General features: G+C 41.6%; 2 protein-coding genes and 1 non-coding gene across 3 annotated transcripts in view; 1 reads left to right on the forward strand and 2 right to left on the reverse strand.

Annotated features, from left to right (window-relative positions):
* Positions 1–1,007, reverse strand: part of THAP12 (THAP domain containing 12) — a 28,753-nt gene extending 27,746 nt beyond the window's left edge. Inside the window, exon 1 of the mRNA NM_001192203.2 lies at positions 845–1,007. Coding sequence (NP_001179132.2) covers positions 845–933 — 89 coding nt within the window. The 5' untranslated portion in view covers positions 934–1,007. The remainder of the gene's footprint in view (positions 1–844) is intronic.
* A 390-nt stretch (positions 1,008–1,397) lies between these two features.
* GVQW3 (GVQW motif containing 3) overlaps positions 1,398–21,852 on the forward strand; it is a 32,675-nt gene continuing 12,220 nt past the window's right edge. The window contains exon 1 of the mRNA XM_010812762.3: positions 1,398–2,388. Within this exon, the coding sequence (XP_010811064.3) occupies positions 1,924–2,388 (465 nt within the window). The 5' untranslated portion in view covers positions 1,398–1,923. The remainder of the gene's footprint in view (positions 2,389–21,852) is intronic.
* Positions 5,145–5,217, reverse strand: TRNAE-CUC (transfer RNA glutamic acid (anticodon CUC)). Its single transcript has one exon. It is a non-coding gene; the product is annotated as a tRNA-Glu (tRNA).

The following is a 21,852-nucleotide window of genomic DNA, read 5'->3' on the forward strand; positions in this document are numbered from 1 at the left end:
ACACAGTAGGCCTTCTATAAATATTTGTAGAACAGCACACTATATTATAATCGCCTACTTATATATATTGTATATCCATATTAAATGGATTGTAAGCTTTCTGTAGGCAGGAACGCTGTCTCATAAACTCTGCATTTCCGGGACCTCCAACGTTAGTGCCCTGACACACACTGTAGATACTGACCTGAAATGAATGAATCAACAAGACATGCCAAGGAAAAATCCTCAGACTTTCAAATACAGTCCCTACTCTATCACTCTCTAAATATAAGTGAGAGCGGGTGTGTTACCTCAAAGATGACGTTTCAATAACTACCACCAAGCCCTCTCGCGTACCCCGTCCTCTCCCACGCCCGTTATCCCCACATTAACCAAGTGAGATAACGAGTAACGGTCAGAAACAGAATTTGAACCATGAACAAGTCCGAAGGAGGGAGTAATTGTGACTGGAGATCAAAGGTGGTCAGACTCCAAAAAGAAACATTGTCCCGGGGGTAGAAGGGCTCCGGAGACACAACCATGATTCCAGGTCCCTCTTTTGACAGCTAGGCTAACCAAAGCCCAGAGAGGCGAGAACCCACCTTACCCACTCGCGCCGCCCAGTTGCCTCTTATTTCGGGTGGTGCCCAACACGCAGAGCCCCCGCGGACGCACGTGCTCCGAGGCCCCCGAGCGCCCGCCCGCCCACCGCTCGAGGCCCGCTCCCTACCTCGGAGCCGAGTTGGGGTCAACAATTGTGCCCCCCTACACGCCCCTCTTGTCCCGGAGTCTGCCCACGGCCAACGGTTGGCAGCACGAACCGCGGAGGAGGGCCCGGGCTGCCAGCTCCGCGCCCGCCGCTCACCTGGTCGGATCCCGCGGGAACCTGAAGAAGGCCAGGTCCGACTGCGTGCTCTTCCGCGTGCAGTTGGGGGCCGCGCAGAAGTTCGGCATCGTTGACTGCCAGCCGGCCGACCCAGCCCTCCCCTCCCCGCCTCCTCAGGGCAGCCCGCCCGCCCGTCGGGGCCGGGGAGGGGAGCCAGGCCGGCCGGCCGGCCCGTGAGAGCCGGTTCGCTGGGGGGGAGGGGCGGGCAAGAAGCCGCGAGGGGCAGGAGGGGCGCCGCGGTCCGAGGCCGGGCTGGGGACGCGGCTCCACAGTGCTGTGAGCGGCCGGGAGGATTTACCGCCGCCGCCACCGCTGGTGCACCTCCCGCCCGCCCGGGACGCTGCCGCCTCCTTCCCACAATGCACCCTGGCGCCCGGGGGTGCCCTCTCTTCCCTCAGCCTTCCTTCCCCGCCCCCTCCTTTCCGCCGACTTCTCCGCGGGCGGGTACGCGCAAGGAAGCGCGCCCGCTCGGGTGTGGCGAGGCAGAGGCGGGGCCTGGCGCAGGCTGCCGCAGTGCGCCTGCGCGCGGCCTACCCGCGAAGGGAGGGAATGGCGCATGCGGGCGTGTCTCCAGGGACTCCAGAGGCTCCAAGCCCTCTGCACCTCCGGTAGGTTTGGCGTGCACGGGTTTCCGCAGATCTGGAGTGAGCCTGTACGTTACAACACCGATGCGTCGTTTCTTGCTTCTTTAAATTGCCACGACGTAGGCTTCTACTGCAGAAATTGCCTTAGACTCTTCAGAGCCGCGGGCAACGGGACGATCTTGGTGACTGATTTGCACACCCCCATCAGATCTTCGTGCCCGAGTTGGACGCAGACGTGGGTTGTAGGAGATTTCATTTTCCCCAGCTTTGCAGCTACACTGTGGCCCCGTTAGCTTCTAGATTGGAAGCCCCAGGGGCTAAAATTCAGAAAGGCAATTACTCTTACCTCATGAGGCTTCCAGAAGAGCAAGAATAGCGACATGATTCCACCTGCACCCCTATAGAGATTGGTCCCTCTGTCTTTTCCTTCACAGTTGTGGCGTTTTAACGTTCTTGTGTTGCTTAAGCCCCAAAATGAGTGACCGATACCTAGAACAAAGGATTAGTATCAAATTTTGCGTGAAACTGAACAAGTCTGCAAGTGAGACTCACCATCTTTTAAAAGAAGCTTACGGGGATGAAGTCATGTCAAGGGCCAGAGTTTTCGACTGGCACAAAAGGTTTAAAGAAGGACGCGAAGACATTCGAGATGATGCCAGAAGTGGTCGTCCTGTCACCCACCGGACGGATGAAAATATTAAGAAAGTCAAGGACTTGGTCTGTTCGAATAGGCAGTTAACCGTGAGGATGATGGCCGAAGAGTTAAATTTAGATAAAGAAACTGTTAGGCTCATTCTGAAAGAAAACTTGAATATGAGGAAAGTATCTGCAAAAGTTATATCGGGTATTTTGAAGGATGAACCTAAACCTCGAAAACTTGACTTTTGCTCTGATCTTTCAAAGGAAACTAGGAAAAACAGCTCATGTGTGAGGGAAAAGGTAAGGAGCTCTGAAGCATGTAGTCATCTCCAGTGAGAAGCTGATGAGGAAATGCCTCTGCCTGTATCCCATCCCCAAATCCGTTCCCCTGCCAGCCAGCTGCTGCAGACTTCGTCTTCAACCAGCCTTCCCAGCAGGACAGCTCAGGGTTGGTTCACACCTTGGTGAAAGGAATGTGGGGTGGCTGAACCCAAACTGGAAAGCTGCCTAGCAGTTGGTCACCTTCATTTGCTGCTCATTTATTTTCAGCGTCTTTACTGCTCCTCTCTGTATGTCATATCTCTGCTAGTTACTCTTTACTGAACTCTTGGGCCAGCTTCCTTGCTGTTTTCCACAACTTTGAAGAACTTTTGGCTGTTGACTTCTGGTACTTGCTTGTGCTTGATTTTTCCCCCTTAACAAGTTTTTTCTTCACTGAGCAGACCTTAGCTTGATGTGGCTGTCCTCTTCCTTTGTTCTCAGTATTCTGCCTCGGGATCATACGAATGAAAGGTGGGAGCATGACCTCTTGGAGTCTCTCTCTCTGTGTGCCCAGGGAGGCGTACTCTGCTGGGAGGACCCTGAAAGAAGGCCTACAGTTCTGACTTGCTTCACAGTCAGGGCCTGAGGTATGGTACAGAAGGCAGTGGCATGCTGACATACAGAGCAATGCTAAGGGCCCGTCCAGACCAAATGACTCAGAGGGAGCCCCTCAGAACTCAGGGGTTAGCCTCCCATTCTGACCTTCTCACAGACCTACCCCTCACAGAAGAGCTGGGTTTGTTTCATTCTAATCTTGTGCTTTGGACTCCCCTCCACCCACTTCATTTGGGTCATATCCTGTCTCATGGAGAAGGAGGATCTGGTCCTGAAAAATATAATATAAACCAGAGGATTCAGGTCCAGGCTGTGATGTGTATAGAGTAAGAAAAGGTAACACTCTAGACCTTGAATTCAGACAGTCTTTTGCCTCTGTGCTGATTCGCACATATCAGCTGTTTTTAGTAACTAATACCAACATTGTCAGGTATTTTTTTGAACACCTTCAGTGTTTAGAACACTGCTGAGCATTGACAGTGTGAGGTTATAAAATAAGATCACCAAAGGTTGGATGGACTTCATGCATGAGATGGTTCCTGGACTGGATCCTTAGGAAATTAGGCACATTTCCAGGCAGGTAGAACAGGATGAGGCTTCGAACCTCTTGTCAGTAGGAAAATGAGGGCACTGTTGGCTGAAATAGCAAAGTCTAAAGAGGAAGATAATAGTGTTGTGCAGAAGATGAACAATTTGAAATAATTTGCTTCCTCTCCTCTGCCCCAAACTCTGTTCTAATAGTTTATAAATTGCTTCCCCCTGAGTCTGTAGGCAAGTTTGTAATAGCCCACTTATTTGATTATCTAATTTTCTCATCAAACCTTCAAAAAGAAGCAGTCTTTACTAGTTTAGACTCCTTTATCTCTTCCTGGCTGTCTGCCAGGATTTATGGAGTAGAACTTTTCCCAAATGGGTTCCAAGAAATACCACATAGACTGGAAACATCTCAGAATGCCTGGAGGAGGAGTGTGTGTGTGTGTGTTGGGTAGTGGTGCGGATGGTTAGTAACAGCATTTCACAGAATTGGCCAATGTCTGTGTTTTAACCCAAGGATTTTTATATATAGTAGCTCCTATTTTTTAACTGGTAAGTTAGTAAACAATACTGGTTGATGGTAGAGGCACAACATTTATTCAACACAGTTGTTTTTAGTTCTTGCACTCTTACCTTCAAAAAATTACAAGTTTCCAACTAATACCTGTCAGTTTTGAGGCACCCTGAAAACTAGACCTTATCTCGCAAATAACAGATATTTTTCAGGAAAACTCTAAGCAACAGCTCACAGACTCCTGCCTGCAGAGCAGCTTCTAGGCATTTCATCTCAGGATCATTATATCTTCCTACATCAGATAAAGCCCTGGGCTCCCCATAAGGCCTTTCCAACAAGGACACTGCACTTCTAGGAAGAAAACCCCACAGCTGGCAACCAGAAGCGGGTAATCAGGAGGGTGAGTTCAAATTGTTCTAAGTAGCTGTAATGAGAAAGACTTATTTATTACCTACCTTACCTTAGATCATGTCCTAGGCAGTAGTCAGGTTGAACTATATCACCTGAACCCATTACCCTTTTGCAAGGTCTCTTAGAAATTAGTAAGATCATGATACACTCTAGAAAGCCTCAAGTTTGGAGGGAAATAAAGATACTCATGCAGACTAAATCATTCACGTACAGCTTCTCAGGATCTCTACACCCCATTTTAGAGCATAATCTCTAAGGATTATCCCCAGACAAGAGAGTTCTCATGTAACAGTACCCCTTTTGTGTCCACCCGTCAAACCTGTTTTGTTTCTGACAAGAATTTTGCCTGGCCTGCACCTTGCTGCCTAGGCCCCTTGAGCTTTTGATCTTATAATCTCAGGGATCCACCTATCATCAAGCCCCAGGCCCTTGGCCTTGACTTTTCTCAAATATTACTCAGTTCATTATCCAGTCTACTCATGCTCCTCTGCTTCCCTGGGCTTTGTTTTCAAGTTCTGGACTACACCTCCAGTAGCTGCTTTTGGCTTCTTTGATATGTTGACCTTGAATTCCCCTTTTGGTCTTGATTTTCCACTCAGCTGCAGCTCTTCTCTCTTCTAATTTTTAGATCCCTCTTTGGCTCCCTAGTTCAGCCCTATAGTCTTTCTTTTTTTGTTGTTAGTTTGTTTTTGGCCATGCCATGTGGCTTGTGGGATCTTAGTTCCCCAACTAGGGTTTGAACCTGGGCCCTTGGCAATGAGAGTACAGAGTCCTAACCACTGGACCACCAGGGAATTCCTGGCCCTATAGTCTTAAGTAAAAAAATTAGTCCATCCCTGGCCCCAGATTGCCTTCCTATCCTCAAGAAGAGGGGTGGGGGAACATGGGGAAATGCAGTCTTTTTTGTTTGTTTCTAGCCACCTGTCACCCTTAGCCACCAGGGGTTCCATTCCCCAGAGGCAATCAATATTACTAGTTTCTCAAGGCAATTTAGTTACCTCTGGTACTCAGGAATTGTAAAAGGATTTCAGAGGTATAATATGCAAATCCATTCTCCCAGCAACTGTATTTTCCTGGTCAGGAGAAGCTCCATTTAACCATAAGAGATGAAGCCTGGCTCTCTATAGGTTGTCAGGAAGAGAGCTGGCCATCTGCAAACCTTGAGTATAATTCTCAAGCTCAACACACAATCAGGGAATCTCTTTGGATTTCAGGCTGATCTTCCCCATCCCTATTATGGTTCAAAATCCACATGGAATGTTATATATGTTGTATGTATATATGTTATATACCATGGCTGCAAGTCTGGAAGGAACACTTTCCAGGGCAGATCATCCCATCATTGAGTTTATCCAGTTCTTTCTTCTCCCATTATCCCACCTTCCTTCCACCTGTCCCACTGGTACTGGGACAGAATAAAATATTCACCAATCTTTGATTTCAAAAAACATGAGTAAGTTCTGCAGTCTTCTGAATTCTGCTCCTGGCTCTGAATTCTCATTGAAATGTCATTGTTTGGGAAGAATGTGTACCTGGGACCTGCTTTCCAGAATCTTCCTTTCAGATCCGTTTCTTAGCATTCAGACTTGCCTTTGGAGATGCCTAAGTAAATCTAGATGCTGAATGACTTGGAAGATGTCTAATACAGGAATGGGGTACTATTGGGAACTGTGTGTCACTATATCACATGTACTGATCAGCCAGCCTGCTATCTGCAGATATCATTGCCAGCAAGTCTCACTGGGCTCATTGGAATCAGTTACTAGGGTCCTATGTGGCTCACTTTAAGAGTCCTTTTTGCTGCTGGGATCGTATATGTAACCCTGCATTCTCCAACTGCTCCTTAGTTGGATTAGACCTCTCAGATTTTATCAGGCTTTTGCATCCTGTATGAGGCAACTCATGTATTTATCTTCTGTCGTCCTGCCTTGTCAGGTTCTTACAAATCTGTCCCAGTTGCATCACCCCTCTCCAGTATTAATATCCAGGAACAAAAATTCTGTAGGGAGAAACTTTAATACCTCTAAGGACACACTTGGATTTAATGAAGATATCAACAAACTTCTGTAAAGGAAACGTCCTAAGTTGTATGAGTAACTTTCTCAACATTTTAATGCAAAACCAGACATAGCTAATATGGAAACAGATGAGCATGGCTGTGTCCTAATAAGGATTGATCCTTTTCCATCAATAACATTGTTAATATTAAGTTGATCTGGCAATATCTGGCAATTTACTACTATAGAAAAGGTGGAATATTGAAGGGAATCTCTATGGTGCCAGGAGAGTGAACCTGAGCTGAGTGATTGACTATTTTACCTTGACCATATTCTGATTCACAAAATAAATTTTATGCCATCCTTTACTAAAAATTACAATATACAAACTACTACCTATATTTTGCCCTTGTAATATCTCAACAAAAAAAGAAATGGCAATACTGAAAATGGTGCCAAGTTACAACCAGTGATAACAGAATGAACTGAAGATAATTCCAAAACTGCCTTGACCATGGATGGTGTTTGAATAAGTTTGTTATCAGGAGGTGACAAAACTCATTGAATTACATTTTTTGCATGCTTGTAAAAAAACTATATATATATGTATACTTGTAACTGATACTAAGCTGTGTTCTTTCAGATATGTTTACTTGTTTTTCTCCCAAAGAGAGCCATATTGTGTCACCATTTAAACTGATTTTCCAAAGTTGAAATAGAATCTCAGGATTGAACAGACATTTGCAAGGGTGTTTAATCCAACCAGTCATGTTTCCTTTGAATCCAGGAGTGGCTAAATACTACAGCTACTGAGAAACTGCATCTGAAAGAAGATTCTGTGTTAATTTTAGCAAATTTTTATTGAGTGGCTCTATGTGCCAGGCACTGTCCTGTGTCCTGGGGTACAGGAATAGACAAAGGAGACACAAACCTTAGATTTGATGGTCTGAAATCTAATTATATTACTCTTCACTCTTGCAAAACTGCTGTTCCATGTGCGCATACTAACTCTTTTTCAATTGCATACCTGGAGAAAGATATGACCTTTGCCACAGACCACTCTGCTGTGGTCATGACGCCTCTCCAGCTGCATTAATAATTTAAGGAACGTATTATATTTTATTATCCTTTAGACCAATCTCTATTGATAGAAAAACACGCTGGCAATGTTGGAAGTATAAATTGGCAACAGCTTTCTGAAAAGCAATTTGGCAGTATCTATTAGGAACTTTAAAAATGTTTATATCTTCTGATCCTCTAGTTCCACTTCTGGGAATCTGTCCTAAAGAAATAGTCTAAAATGTGGGCAAAATTTATGCTTTAACAATCCAGAAGTCCAACAGTAGAAGGCTGGTTAAGTAAATTACAGTATGACTGTACAGTAGACTATTATGCAGTCATTGTAATTAATATTTGAGTGAAAACAGCATGGCAAAATGCTTAGAATGTTAAGTGAAAAGTGATACACAAAATTACATACATAAATCCAAAAGTATTTTTCTAAAATATTATTACTTTTATTATCAGAATACAACAGTAGCACCAAAAGTTGGCAATGGAGAGAGTCGGGCCAAACCATGAGTTTGGCCCAGAAACTGTTAACTGGCTGGGTCCACATAGAGACTGTTTGATACTGTTGTGTTGGTAGCAGGCGTGGAACAGGAGGGAAAAGGGCCTTTCTGAAAGGAGAAGGTGACCAGAATCCCTACCAAAATCCCAGCTGGCATGAGAAGACACCATGCATGGCATGTTCCTGTTACGTGGTCTTAGGGAGGTAAGGAACACATACGGACCCAGTATGTCCTGACAAATGGAAAGGATTTGAAGTACTCTCCTGGGTAAAATTAACCTCATTCTTGCATTCTCTCATACAAAATGAATATTCTTGAGAGATTTTATTACAGCTGATTCTCCGAAGAATCCTTGGGCCATCCATATAATTTCTTTAGGACAGGAATGACTTTCCATGTGCCAAGTCTACCTCCTCCCATACTGGGACACTCAACATGGATGTGCACAAGAATATTGGATATTCCGCACGGAGAATACCACACACATATTAATAGTCATCTTAATGGTGTAACTTACAAACTCTAAGGCTTGCAAATGTTTTATGATGGTGTCCAGAATTACTGTGCGTTTATTTATATCTGAAGAGTAATTGTGTCATGGTATTTTCAAGTGAGAAATGATGTCGATAATGTATAGAAGAAATGTTCTGTTGGGGAAGTGTGTCTTCCGTTGTTACTCTAGCAAAATGTTTGTCATTAAAATGCCAAATACATCTCCTTGGTGAATTTCTGATTTTCAAGTGAGTACACAAGGTAAATACATGTTTTGTAAGCATAAAAGTTCTTCAAGGTCTAAGTCTCTTGGTCGATAGAGCAAGAGTGAAACTGGGGTTTTAGTCCTGCTCCTTAACAAGCCATGTGACTTCAGGCAGTTCATTTGCACCACTGGAGCACTTGAGGTTATTCATCCATAGAAGGGGAATAATAAAACCTACCTCGTGGAGGTGTTCATTTGGTTCAGTCAGCAAATATTTATTGATTGCATATATGTATCTGACTCTCTTCTAAACACTGAGACAGCAGTAAACAAGACAAAAAAAACCGTTCCTCTTTATGAGCTTACCTTTAAGTAGGGGAGACAGACAAGAAATAAGATAAATGAGTGAAAATATGGTATGTTAGTGATTATTAGATGTGAAGCTTACATTAGAGTAATGTATGTGAGGTGCCCAGCACAAGATCTGGCATGTAGTAAGTTATTCAATAGAGAGTAATTTCCTTTGCTTCTTCAGTCTTCCTAACAGCTCCTCAATTAGTCTGTAGCATGGTAGTAATCAGCAAAAGGCCTGACCCAGTGCCTTCTACCTCTTGCCAGTTAATAAAACCTACTTTGTTTAAGAAGACAAAAGAATTCTTACATTTACTTGTGAATACACACCTCTGGGAGAAGTAAGTGTTTTGCACTTCCTGTGTGGCAGGTTAATCAAGGTGGTGCCACACTGTTGATAAATATCCTTTTCTGAAACCAGTTGGCGAGGGCCCTTGCCTGGAGCTAGGTGGCATTTGTCCACAAAGACAAATGCGTAGTGTCTTTTAAGCAGAATGGACTAGGAAACTATACTGGCTGTTTCTCTTAAAGAAAAGATGTGTGACCTATATCCCGTTCCAAACATTGGAGAACTAGGCAAAGTTTACATTATTTATGGGAAACCAGGGTATTGACTAAAAGCCAGGAAAAGGAAGGTTTAATACTTGTGGTTTCTATATATTTTTTGCCCATTGTAGAAAATTTGGGGAGTTCAGAAATGTTTAAAAAAGCAGCCAAAAGTTCACCTCTAGGGTTCAGGAATTTCACCATTTGCAGTGGCTTCTCTTGGTGTGGAACACAGGCTCTAGAGCACGGGCTCAGTAATTGTGGCACATGGGTTTAGTTGCCCCGCAGCGTGTGGAATCTTCCCAGACCAGGGATCGAAGCTGTGTCCCCTGTATTGGCAGGAGGATTCTCATCCACTGCACACCAGGGAAACCCCTGAGTTCCTTCTTTAGGCCTGCATCTGAACTAGGCACAGAGGGTATAGCCCTTGCCCTCAAGCAGTACCAGCCCTGTGTGGTAGGGAAAGGCCAGATGTGGAGAGACCCCTGAGAATGGGCTCCTACCTTAGACTGTCAGGCTTTTTCCCACAAGTCAGCTCTAGAACAAGCTTTTGTAAAGAATTGGGAGCAAAAGTTGGAATCGTCACACTTAGGGTGATTGTGGGGATGAGAAAGGGGAGTATAAAGAGGCAAAACAGAGAGCAGTGGTAACTGCCTGACTGGCATTGACATCCCCAGCTCCTCTTGTGTAGAAGGGCCTTCAGTTCTGTCCTGTGATGTCACCTCTCAGAAGAAACCGGACGTCAGGCTGTGGGCCATCACTCCTGTGACTTGCTTTAAGAACCTAATAAGTGAAAATTCAGAATTACAACCCAGATTAGATGAGGAAATTGGCCCAGGGAGATTGAGTGAATTTTTTTGAATCACACATCTAGTTGGTGACAGAGCCAGGATGATAATAATGAAGGATGCTGAATTTCACTCAGTCCAGTGACTTTTTTTCCATTACTCCTTTGGTAATAATTTCCTTCACTAAAGTGTACATTCTTCAGATAACTTTAAAATAATGGTCACTCTTGCATTTGATGAATATGGTTTATCAATAACTGATTTACATGCAATTTGGGGAGAACATATTTATGGCATAGAAGGTGGTAAAAAGGTTTTTCCAAGTTTTCCTGGGATGTCTGGGCCTTCTCCTTCTCCCAGAGGTGTGTATTCATAAGTAAATGTTGGCATTCTGTCGTTCATTTTTTTCCCAGATGTTCTTTCCAAGTAGTGTGTTAATGTTTTGTGATTTTAATATTTATCACATTTTTTTTAAATCTGGGCACATAAATCTTAATAAAATTCTCAACTATCTCCTCTCTGCTGTCTGAAATTTCCGGGTGTATTTATATTCATGACAGTATCTGAAAGCATGAACGCTGTCACATCATTAGGGCTTATATTCCTAAACCCTAGATTTGTGTTTCTAGATGTTCTGAAAATTCTTTACACTTCACTTGTAAATGCCGCTATACGGCACCATGACATTTCTATAGTAACATATGTTTCAGACAAGAAAACAGAAGAAGCCTAAGAAAAAGGGAAGGAGGTCTCAAATACAAAAAAAATTAAAAGTAGACTACATAAGATGGGGAGGAGTATAAATTCTAGTTTGATGTCCCATAAGAATTGAATGTCCTTCAGGCCCACTTTAAGGACTGGCAATTTCCACCACCAACAAAGTAGCCCAATTTTGGAGTCACACTTCTTTGACCCTTACATCCTGTCAAGTCCAGGGCATTCCCCTAACATGTCTTAGTGTCACATACTGCATCCAGACAGGGGTGGTCACCTACCTGTCACATCACTGTTCGGAAGTCCATTCTCTGCAGTGCTGCACACATCCTGTTTAGTTTGGAGTTTGCTTTTAAAAAAGCCATAGGCTTTTTGATGCCAGCTTTTCGAGCTTGATTAAGTCACACCCTCTGCCTGGAATCCATCCGTGCTGCCATCCACCTGGCAAACTCCTACTCAGCATTCAAGCTTCAGCCTTACCATTGCTGTCCTCCACCCCCTACGTCTTGGTAAAGCAGACCCCACAATGTACAGTGCCCATTCTTATGTCAAGGAAACCATAACACTTATCTGAACTTAATTGTCTGCAGAATGTTTTTCCTCCCCTACCAACCCATGAACTTACAAGCCAATACCACATTTGATTACTTTCTGTATTTCTTGCATCCAGAATAAAGCTTGCCTGGAACTGTTCAATAAATGTTTGATAGATGAATCAAAGAATAGACTTATGGAAATTGTTTTTGTGTGTGTGATTAAATTCACCATTTTAACCAAAGTGTGCATTTCAGTAGCATTTGGCCCATTCACGGTGTTGTGCGATCATCACCACTGTCTAGTTCCAGAACATTCCAAAAGCAAATTTTGTATCCCTCAACTATTCACTCCTCATTTAACCACTTCTGCAGCACCTGGCAACCACTAATCAACTTTATGTCTCTATGGATTTGCCTATTCTTGGCATTTCAAATAAACGGAATCATGCAATATGTGGTCTTTGTGTCCGCTTTTTTGACCTAGCATAATGTTTGCTAATTCACCCATGCTGTAGCATGCATCAGAACTCCATTACTTTTAGGGCTGAGTAATAGTCTATCGTCTTGATATACCACATCTTCTTTATCTGCTGCTGCTACTGCTAAGTTACTTCTGTCGTGTCCAACTCTGTGCGGCCCCATAGACGGCAGCCCACCAGGCTCCCCCGTCCCTGGGATTCTCCAGGCAAGAACACTGGAGTGGGTTGCCATTTCCTTCTCCAATGCATGAAAGTGAAAAGTGAAAGTGAAGTCACTCAGTTGTGTCCGACCCTCAGTGACATTGATCTGATAGACATTTAGGTTGTTTCCACCTTTTGACTATTATCAATAGTGCTGCTATGAATATGTATGTACAAGTTTTTGTTTAAATATTTGTTTTTAATTTTCCTGAGTATATACCTAGGAATGGAATTGCTGGGTAATATGGTATTATATGTTTAACTTATTAAGGAACCACCTGAGTTTACCACAACAATTACACCATTTTATGTTACCACCAACAATGTACAAGGTAAGGGTTTCAATTTGTCCCCATTCTCTCCAACACTTCATTCTTACTCTATCCATGCTAATGAGTATGAAGTGGTATCTTTTGATTTTGATTCCCATGTCCCTAATAACTAATGATACTGAGCATGTTTTCATGTATTTTTTGGCTTTTGTGTATATTTTCTTTGGGGAAATGTTAATTCAGGTCTTTTGCCCATTTTATTTGGGTCATTTATCTTGTTGTTGTTGAGTTGTAAGAGTTCTTTATATATTCTGGATACTAAACCCTGATCAGGTATATGCTTTGCAAATACTTTCTGCCATTTTGTGGATTGCCTTTTTATTTATAAAATTTCTTAATTTTATCTTTTTGGCCATGCTGAATGGTTGTAGGATCTTAGTTCCCCAATCAGGGCTCAAACCAGTGCCCCCCTGCAGTGGAAGAGCAGAGTCCTAACCACTGGACCACCAAGGAATTTCCATGGATTGTCTGTTTACTTTCTTGATAGTGTCCTTTGATGCACATATTTTTTAAATTTTGGTGAAGTCTGCTGCTGCTGCTGCTGATCTATTTTTTTCTTGGTTGCTTATACTAAGAAAACATTGCCAAATCCAAAGCGATGAGGATTTACCCCTATGTTTTCTCCCAAGCGTTGCATAGTTTTAGCACTTATATTTAGGTATTTCATCCATTTTGAGTTTGGTTTTGTATGTACTGTGAGATGAATGCCCACCTTTATACTTGCACATGTGGCTGTCCAGTTGTCCTTACACCATTTGTTGAAAAGCCTGTTCTTTCCCTATTTTCACATTTGTTTTTGAAAAATATTTTCAAATTGTAAGTAAACAATTCTTTGTTCCTTTCTTTCCATATTTGAAAGATTTTGCTTCACTATCTTCTGGGTGAATTCTTATCTTTGTTCCTCTGTATGTACTGTTTTCGCTCATGCTGCTCTTCATACTTTATCATGGACCTTAGCAATTTTATTAAGATATACCCTGGTGTAGTTTTCTTCATGTTTCTTGTGCTTGAGGTTTATTGGGATTCTTGAATGTGTGGCCCTAAAGTTTTCATCATTTATGTCTATCATTTCTTTCAAAAATTTTTTTTGCCCCTCCTTCCTTTAGGGTCTCCAATTACATGTATATTAGTCTACTTGAAGTTGTTCCTTAACTCATTGATGCTCTGTTCAATATTTTCTGTCTTTTTTTTCCCTCTTGTGTCTTTTTGTGTAGTTTTTATTGCTATGTCTCCAAGCCTATGAATCCTTTCTTCTGAAATACCTAATTTATTTTTATTTCATTTAATGTACTTCTCATCTGTAGTTTCTATCCCTAGAAATCTGGCTTGGGTTTTGTTTGATTTTTTTAGTAGCTTTTTAGTTTTGGAATAATTTTAGAGTCATAGAAAATTTGCAAAGCATTCCACATGCCTCTCATCCAGTTTCAGTTTCTTCTAATGTTATTTTCTTACATTACCATAATACACTTATCAAAACTAGGATATCAACATTGGTGCATTAATAGTAAATAATTAACACATTTTATTCAGATTTCAATACTTTTTCCATTAATGTCTTTTTTTATGTTCCAAGAATCAGCTGAAGATGTCACATTTCATTTAGTTGTTATGTCTTCTCTTCTCACCCACTACAGTTTCTCAGTGTTTTTTTTTGTTTGTTTTTAATGACTTTGAAAATTTTGAGGCATACTGGTCATGTATATTATAGACTATCCTTACTTTGGATTTGTCTGATGTTTTCCTCATAATTAGACTGGGGTTGTGGATTTGGAGAAAGAATAACATAGAAGTGAAGGGTCCTTATTGTTACATCAAATTAGAGGGCACATTATATCCACATTTCATCATTGGTGATGTTATTTTAATCACTTGGTTAAGGCAGTTTTGCTAGATTTTCCTACTGTAATGTTACTATTCTTCTCTTTCCATACTTTGTTCTTTAAAAGCAAATCACTAAGTTCAGGCCACATTCAAGGAGAGGGGAGTGATTAAGTTCCACCTCTTATGGTGGGGGGTAGTATCTATATATGTTATTCAGACTTCTTCTAAATGGAATAGTTATTAATATATTTTCTCCCCAATTTATTTATTTATTCAATGACTGGTTTATATCAGTTTGGATTCATGTGTATTTATTTAACATTTTATATTATAATTCAATACTATTTTATTTATTTTATTGATCATATGGTTCCAGCTTTGGCTACTGGATGCCCTTTAAGATTGATTTCTGTGTCTCTTTGACGTGGTCCATCCTTTCATTTTCTTAGCACTTCCTTACTTTATACTATTACATTATGCTCTGAGATCATCTTATATTTTCCTTATTCCAAATCTGTAATCAACCATTTCTCTAAAGTGCTTTGGTTCCTTTTATTGGAGAACGGTGTTTTGAAACCAAGATATGGACACTGGTTGTAGGGAAGTCCCTGGGTCTTTTTTTTTTTTTTTACTGTCCATGTCTCTATTATCAAGTGCACTCTTTTCTCTAGTTTCTTATCATGTGGAATATAATTATAACTATTTTAATGTTCTTATCTACTCATTCCACCTATCTTAATCAGTTTTAAGTGACCGATTTTTCTCCCCTCATTAGGGGTCCTTTTATACGGGTCCTTTGGCTTTTGGAAAAGAGATTTTGGCTGTTATTTTTAAGCTTTGTTAGATGGTACTAGAGCAACTAGGTTATCCTAGGGCTAAATCTGCCCCACTATTGTGACGAAGCCCATCTGATGCCTTGTGATTTATGCCTTGCCACTCTTAATGTTGGGAACAAGCACTGGACCTCTGTGATATTCAAGAATTATTCCTTCTAATTCTTTTGGATGATTCTTTTTCTGGATTCAGGTAGTTTCCTCACATGCATGCTGAAGACTCAGGGTGGACCCGCAGCAGATAGCCAGGGCTTCCTTTCTGTTCAGCTCTCTTCTTTTTGGCATTCTTCTCTATGAACTCACCACCTTAACCACCCTGAGATTCCCCACTCCATCTCCTCAACTCAGGGAAACTATTGAGTTCTGCCTGGGTTTGCTCTCTTGGTACCAAGGCTAGGAAATCTTCTCCAGGAGGAAAGCAGAGATAATCATAGGGCTTACTTCACTTATTTCCTGTCTTTTAGGAATCACTATGTTTAGTTACCTGATATCCAATGTCTTAAAAGTCATTGTTTCATATATTTTGTCCAGAAATAGGTCTAATCCCTATTCCTACATCTTGGCCAGAAGCAACAGTATAAACACAGAAAATTAATAGAGCTAGGGCTTATAATTAGCTCATGGGCATGCATACCATAAAACTTAAAGATGGAATATATATAGTGGTTAAGAGTACAGACTCTGGAAAAAGACTGCCTGGATCCAGATTCTGGTTTTCCATCTTACTAGCTATTGTCAGCTACAAATTGGCACTTGCTGTCTACACGGATTAAATCATGTGCTGCTGCAGCTGCTGATTTTCAGCACCCCCTGAAAGAAGCTCAGAGTGGAGAGCAGAAATGAGGCACTCTATATTCCAGGAAAAACTGGCAGAACAGTTCTTCAGATATTTGGATATTTTTAGGAGCTGATTTTATGAGCCCAATTCTTATATCTCCTCATTTCTAGAACAACACTAAAATCCTTCATGGTGATGACTTCTCGTGACTAGCAAAAACCTTCTGCAAAAAATATGCTTGATTGCATGTAGTTTCCCTTCACCAAAATCACATATATATTGACCTTCCCCTCTACCTCTCTGGAGCAGTTTCTTAAGAGTTATCTGAGATGCTGTCTCCCAGGTGATAGTCCTTATTTTGCCCTAAATAAAACTTGACTCACAACTCTAATGTTGTGCTTTTTCTTTTTTTTAAGTCAACACTATAAACCCTGGGCCAGTCATGTAATCTTTCTGGGTCTCAATTTCCTCATCTTTAAGAGAGGATCTTAATGATCTATTCTCATTGGAATGAGATGAGGGTTAAATAGATTAGTACGTGGAAAGCATTTGGAACAGTGCTAGGTTCAGAGCAAGCATTCAATAAATATTAGATATTATTATTCTGAATACAGTATTCTCCACCTCTTATTTGCAGGGAATGTATTCCAAGACCCCCAATGGATGCTTGAAACCACAAGTAATGTGAACCCTATATGTACTGTTTTCCTATACATACATATTTATGATAAAGCTTAATAAATTAGGCACCATAAGAGATTAACAACAACAACAATGAATAACAAAATGGAACAATTATAATGAGGTACTATAATAAAATTTATGTGAATATGGTCTCTGTCAAAATATATTGTTGTCCTGTACTCACTTTCCTTTTTCCTGTGATGCTGTGAGATGATACAATTTCTATGTGATGAGATTAAGTGAGGTGAGTGAAGTTGATATTGTGATGTAACGTTAGGCTACCACTGACCTTCTAATGCGTTGATGAGAATCATCTGCTCCAGGTGATACTGGATAATTGAGAACTATGACAATGTTGATGGTTGGATGTCAGGAACGAATGACACTATGGTTGGGGATCCTGAATAGAATAGACCAGGCAACATGAGATTTCATCAAGCTACTCAGAATAGAATGCAATTTAAAACTTATGAATTATTTCTAGAATTTTCCACTTAACATTTTCTGACTGTAGTTGACCACGGGTAACTAAAACTGTGGAAAGCAAACAACAGATAAATGAAAACTACTGTACTTATTAAAAGTAGCCAGCAAGCTTGGCTGTGAGTTCTCTACTAACCCTAGTAAAGTGGAAGTATTGGTTACTTGATTTAGTGTTCATAAAATACGTACAAACTCTTGCATAAGAGACATACAGATTCCAGAATATTTCCTCCCAATATTCCTCACAAAGAGGTTACAGTGTGTGCCTGGAATAATATACCAGGCAGAAGGAGTTTCCCAGGATTCTGTCTTTACCATCCCGCCAAATAGCCGATAACCTAACACCAGAGCTCAGTTCAGTAAAAGTAATTCCACTGGGACTGAAATATGGTAGTACTTTTGGTCTGGTTTAATCCAACAATAAAATGTATAGTGTCAACATGAAACTCCTAAAACACATGTCGTCTGGGCAGCTCTCCATAAATATTGGGGGATCACTTAGGAACCAATTACAATGGTTCAGGCAAGACAACTAAAGCCTGAGCCAAAGAATTAACTCCAGGATGAAAGGGTGTTGGCAGGAAACCAGCCCACTTTACAGTGAAAATCCACAAGGCTTGGCAATTAACTCAATGTAGAACTACAGGAAGGAGGAACTTTCAAGGCCCAGGAATGGAAGTATGGAAAGATAGAAAAAGTGATATTTGTGTTGCTCAAATCTTCTATCAGTTCAGTTCAGTTCAGTTGCTCAGTCATGTCCGACTCTTTGCAACCCCATGAATTGCAGCATGCCAGGCCTCCCTGTCCATCACCAACTCCCGGAGTTCACTCAGACTCACGTCCATCGAGTCAGTGATGCCATCCAGCTATCTCATCCTCTGTCGTCCCCTTCTCCTCCTGCCCCCATTCCCTCCCAGCATCAGGGTCATTTCCAATGAGTCAACTCTTCACATGAGGTGGCCAAAGTATTGGAGTTTCAGCCTCAGCATCAGTCCTTCCAATGAACACCCAGAACTGATCTCCTTTAGGATGGACTTTTGGATCTCCTTGCAGTCCAAGACTCTCAAGAGTCTTCTCCAACACCACAGTTCAAAAGCATCAATTCTTCAGCGCTCAGCCTTCTTCACAGTCCAACTCTCACATCCATACATGACCACTGGAAAAACCATAGCCTTGACTAGACGGACCTTTGTTGGCAAAGTAATGTCTCTACTTTTTAATATGCTGTCTAGGTTGGTCATAACTTTCCTTCAAAGGAGTAAGTGTCTTTTAATTTCATGGCTGCAATCACCCCCAAAATAAAGTCTGACACTGTTTCCACTGTTTCCTCATCTATTTCCCATGAAGTGAAGGGACCAGATGCCATGATCTTCGTTTTCTGAATGTTGAGCTTTAAGCCAACTTTTTCACGCTCCTCTTTCACTTTCATCAAGAGGCTTTTTAGTTCCTCTTCACTTTCTGCCATAAGGGTGGTGTCATCTGCATATCTGAGGTTATTGATATTTCTCCCAGCAATCTTGATTCCAGCTTGTGCTTCTTCCAGTCCAGTGTTTCTCATGATGCACTCTGCATAGAAGTTAAATAAGCAGGGTGACAATGTACAGCCTTGACGTACTCCTTTTCCTATTTGGAACTAGTCTGTTGTTCCATGTCTAGTTCTAACTGTTGCTTCCTGACCTGCATATAGGTTTTTCAAGAGGCAGGTCAGGTGGTCTGGTATGCCCATCTCTTTCAGAATTTTCCACAGTTTATTGTGATCCACACAGTCAAAGGCTTTGGCATAGTCAATAAAGCAGAAATAGATGTTTTTCTGGAACTCTCTTGCCTTTTCCATGATCCAGCAGATGTTGGCAATTTGATCTGTGGTTCCTCTGCCTTTGCTAAAAACAGCTTGAACATCTGGAAGTTCACCATTCACGTATTGCTGAAGCCTGGCTTGGAGAATTTTGAGCGTTACTAGCGTGTGAGATGAGTGCAATTGTGTGGTAGTTTGAGCATTCTTTGGCATTGCCTTTCTTTGGGATTGGAATGAAAACTGACTCTTTCCAATCAGTCAAATCTTCTATAGCCTTACAAATATTTTGTCTTCTTACTCTATCAGCTACTGAGGGAGATGTGTCAAAATCTCCCACTATGTGGATTTGTCCATTTCTCCTTGTAATTCTCTTATATATTTGGAGGCAATATTTCCAGTTGGAACAAATATGTTCTGGTCATTATATCTTCCTGATGAACTGTCCCTCTTATCATTAAGGCATTTGACTGTATCCCTAACAATGCTTTTTTACTTAAAGTCTATTATTGTTGCATTACTTCATTTTGTATTTGCCTAGTATATCTTCCCCATCCTTTTAACACTTCTGTGTCCTTAACTTTTGAATGCATTCTTGTAACCAACATACAGCTGGATTTTTTAAAATCCAGTCTAAGAATCTTTGTCTAATAAGCATGTTTATATTTCTTCTCATTTTGATATATTAGAGATATCTTCCCCCTTTGTTTTGTCATTTGCCACGTGTTTTATTTGCTGTATTCTCTTATCCTGCCCTCTTGTACTTTGGTTATTTTCTTTATCCCCTTTTTAGTCTCACTAGTGGTTTGGAAATTATACTTTCTAATTATATTCCTTCAGTGGATGTTCCTCTGTTACTAATGTGCATACTCAACCTAAATTGTTAAGTTAATCACTAGCTCATTGTGAAGATTTCGGGAACTTAGAATTCTTTAATTCTGCTCTCCACCCCCTTTTATCTTCCAGGTAATTTGGTTTTCAGTATTCTGGTTCCAACTTACTTTTAACCACTCAATTCCCTCCATTAGATGTTTTAACAGCCGGTATTTATTTAGATTTACAAATATACATACCAATTTCTCTGCCTACCTTTCTTTATTTCTTTCTCATTTTAACTTTTTATTTCATGTTGGAGTATAGTTGGCTAACAATGTTTTGTTAGTTTCAGGTGTACAGCAAATGATTCAGTTATACAGGTATCTAGTCTTTTTCAAATTCTTTTCCCATTTAAGTTGTTACATAACACTGAACAGAGTTCCCTGTGCTATACATAGATCCTTGGTGGTCATCCATTTTAAATATAGCAGTGTGTACATGTCAGTCTCAAACTCCCTAACTACCCCTTCCTCCTTCCCCAAGTCCTTTCTTGCATACAATAAAATTCACCCTTTTACAGTTACAATTCAATAATTTTCAGCATATTCACAAGATTGTGCAATCACCACTATCCCCCAAAGAAATCTCATACTCATTACTGGTATTACCCACTACCTCCCCCCACCTCCTATCCCTACACCCTCAGTTCAGTTCAGTTCCCTTGCTCAGTTGTGTCCAACTCTTTGCGACCCCATGGACTGCAGCACGCCAGGCTTCCCTGTCCATCACCAACTCCCGGAGTGTCCTCAAACTCATGTCCATTGAGTCAGTGATGCCATCCAACCATCTCATCCTCTGTTGTCTCCTTCTCCTGCCTTCAATCTTTCCCAGCATCAGGGAACATTTGGATCCATATGAACATTTGGATCTAAGTATTTTTATGGGCATATATTTTCAGTTCTCTTGGACATACACCTAGCATTGGAAACCATTATTTCTTATATTCAGCAGTATGCTGATGCATGCTAAGTCACTTCAGTTGTGTCCAACTCTGCAACCCCCTGGACTGCAACCTCCAGGCTCCTCTGTCCGTTGGAATTCTCCAGGCAAGAATACTGGAGTGGGTTGCCATGCCCTCCTCCAGCAGATCTTCCCATCCCAGGAATTGAACCCACATCTCTTATGTCTGTCTCCTGCCCTGGCAGGTGGATTGTTTATCAGCAGCGATACCTGGGAAGCCCCATGTGCTGATTCAGTTCAGTTCAGTTGCTCAGTCATGTCCGACTCCTTGCAACCCCATGAATCGCAGCACGCCAGGCCTCCCTGCCCATCACCAACTCCCAGAGTTCACTCAGACTCAGGTCCATTGAGTCAGTGATGCCATCCAGCCATCTCATCCTCTGTCATCCCCTTCTCCTCCTGCCCCCAATCCCTCCCAGCATCAGAGTCTTTTCCAATGAGTCAACTCTTCGCGTGAGGTGGCCAAAGTACTGGAGTTTCAGCTTTAGCATCATTCCTTCCAAAGAAATCCCAGGGCTGATCTCCTTCAGAATGGACTGGTTGGATCTTCTTGCAGTCCAAGGGACTCTCAAGAGTCTTCTCCAACACCACAGTTCAAAAGCATCAATTCTTCAGCTCTCAGCCTTCTTCACAGTCCAACTCTCACATCCATACATGACCATTGGAAAAACCATAGCCTTGACTAGACGGACCTTTGTTGGCAAAGTAATGTCTCTGCTTTTGAATATGCTATCTAGGTTGGACATAACTTTCCTTCCAAGGAGTAAGCGTCTTTTAATTTCATGGCTGCAGTCACCATCTGCAGTGATTTTGGAGCCCCCCAAAATATAAAGTCTGACACTGTTTCCACTGTTTCCCCATCTATTTCCCATGAAGTGATGGGACCAGATGCCATGATCTTCGTTTTCTGAATGTTGAGCTTTAAGCCAAATTTTTCACTCTCCACTTTCATGTGCTGATAGATAGTAACAATCAGCTGTCATGTGGTAG

The sequence above is a fragment of the Bos taurus genome, chromosome 15 (assembly GCF_002263795.3).
Source record: "Bos taurus isolate L1 Dominette 01449 registration number 42190680 breed Hereford chromosome 15, ARS-UCD2.0, whole genome shotgun sequence".
Lineage (NCBI taxonomy): Eukaryota > Metazoa > Chordata > Mammalia > Artiodactyla > Bovidae > Bos > Bos taurus.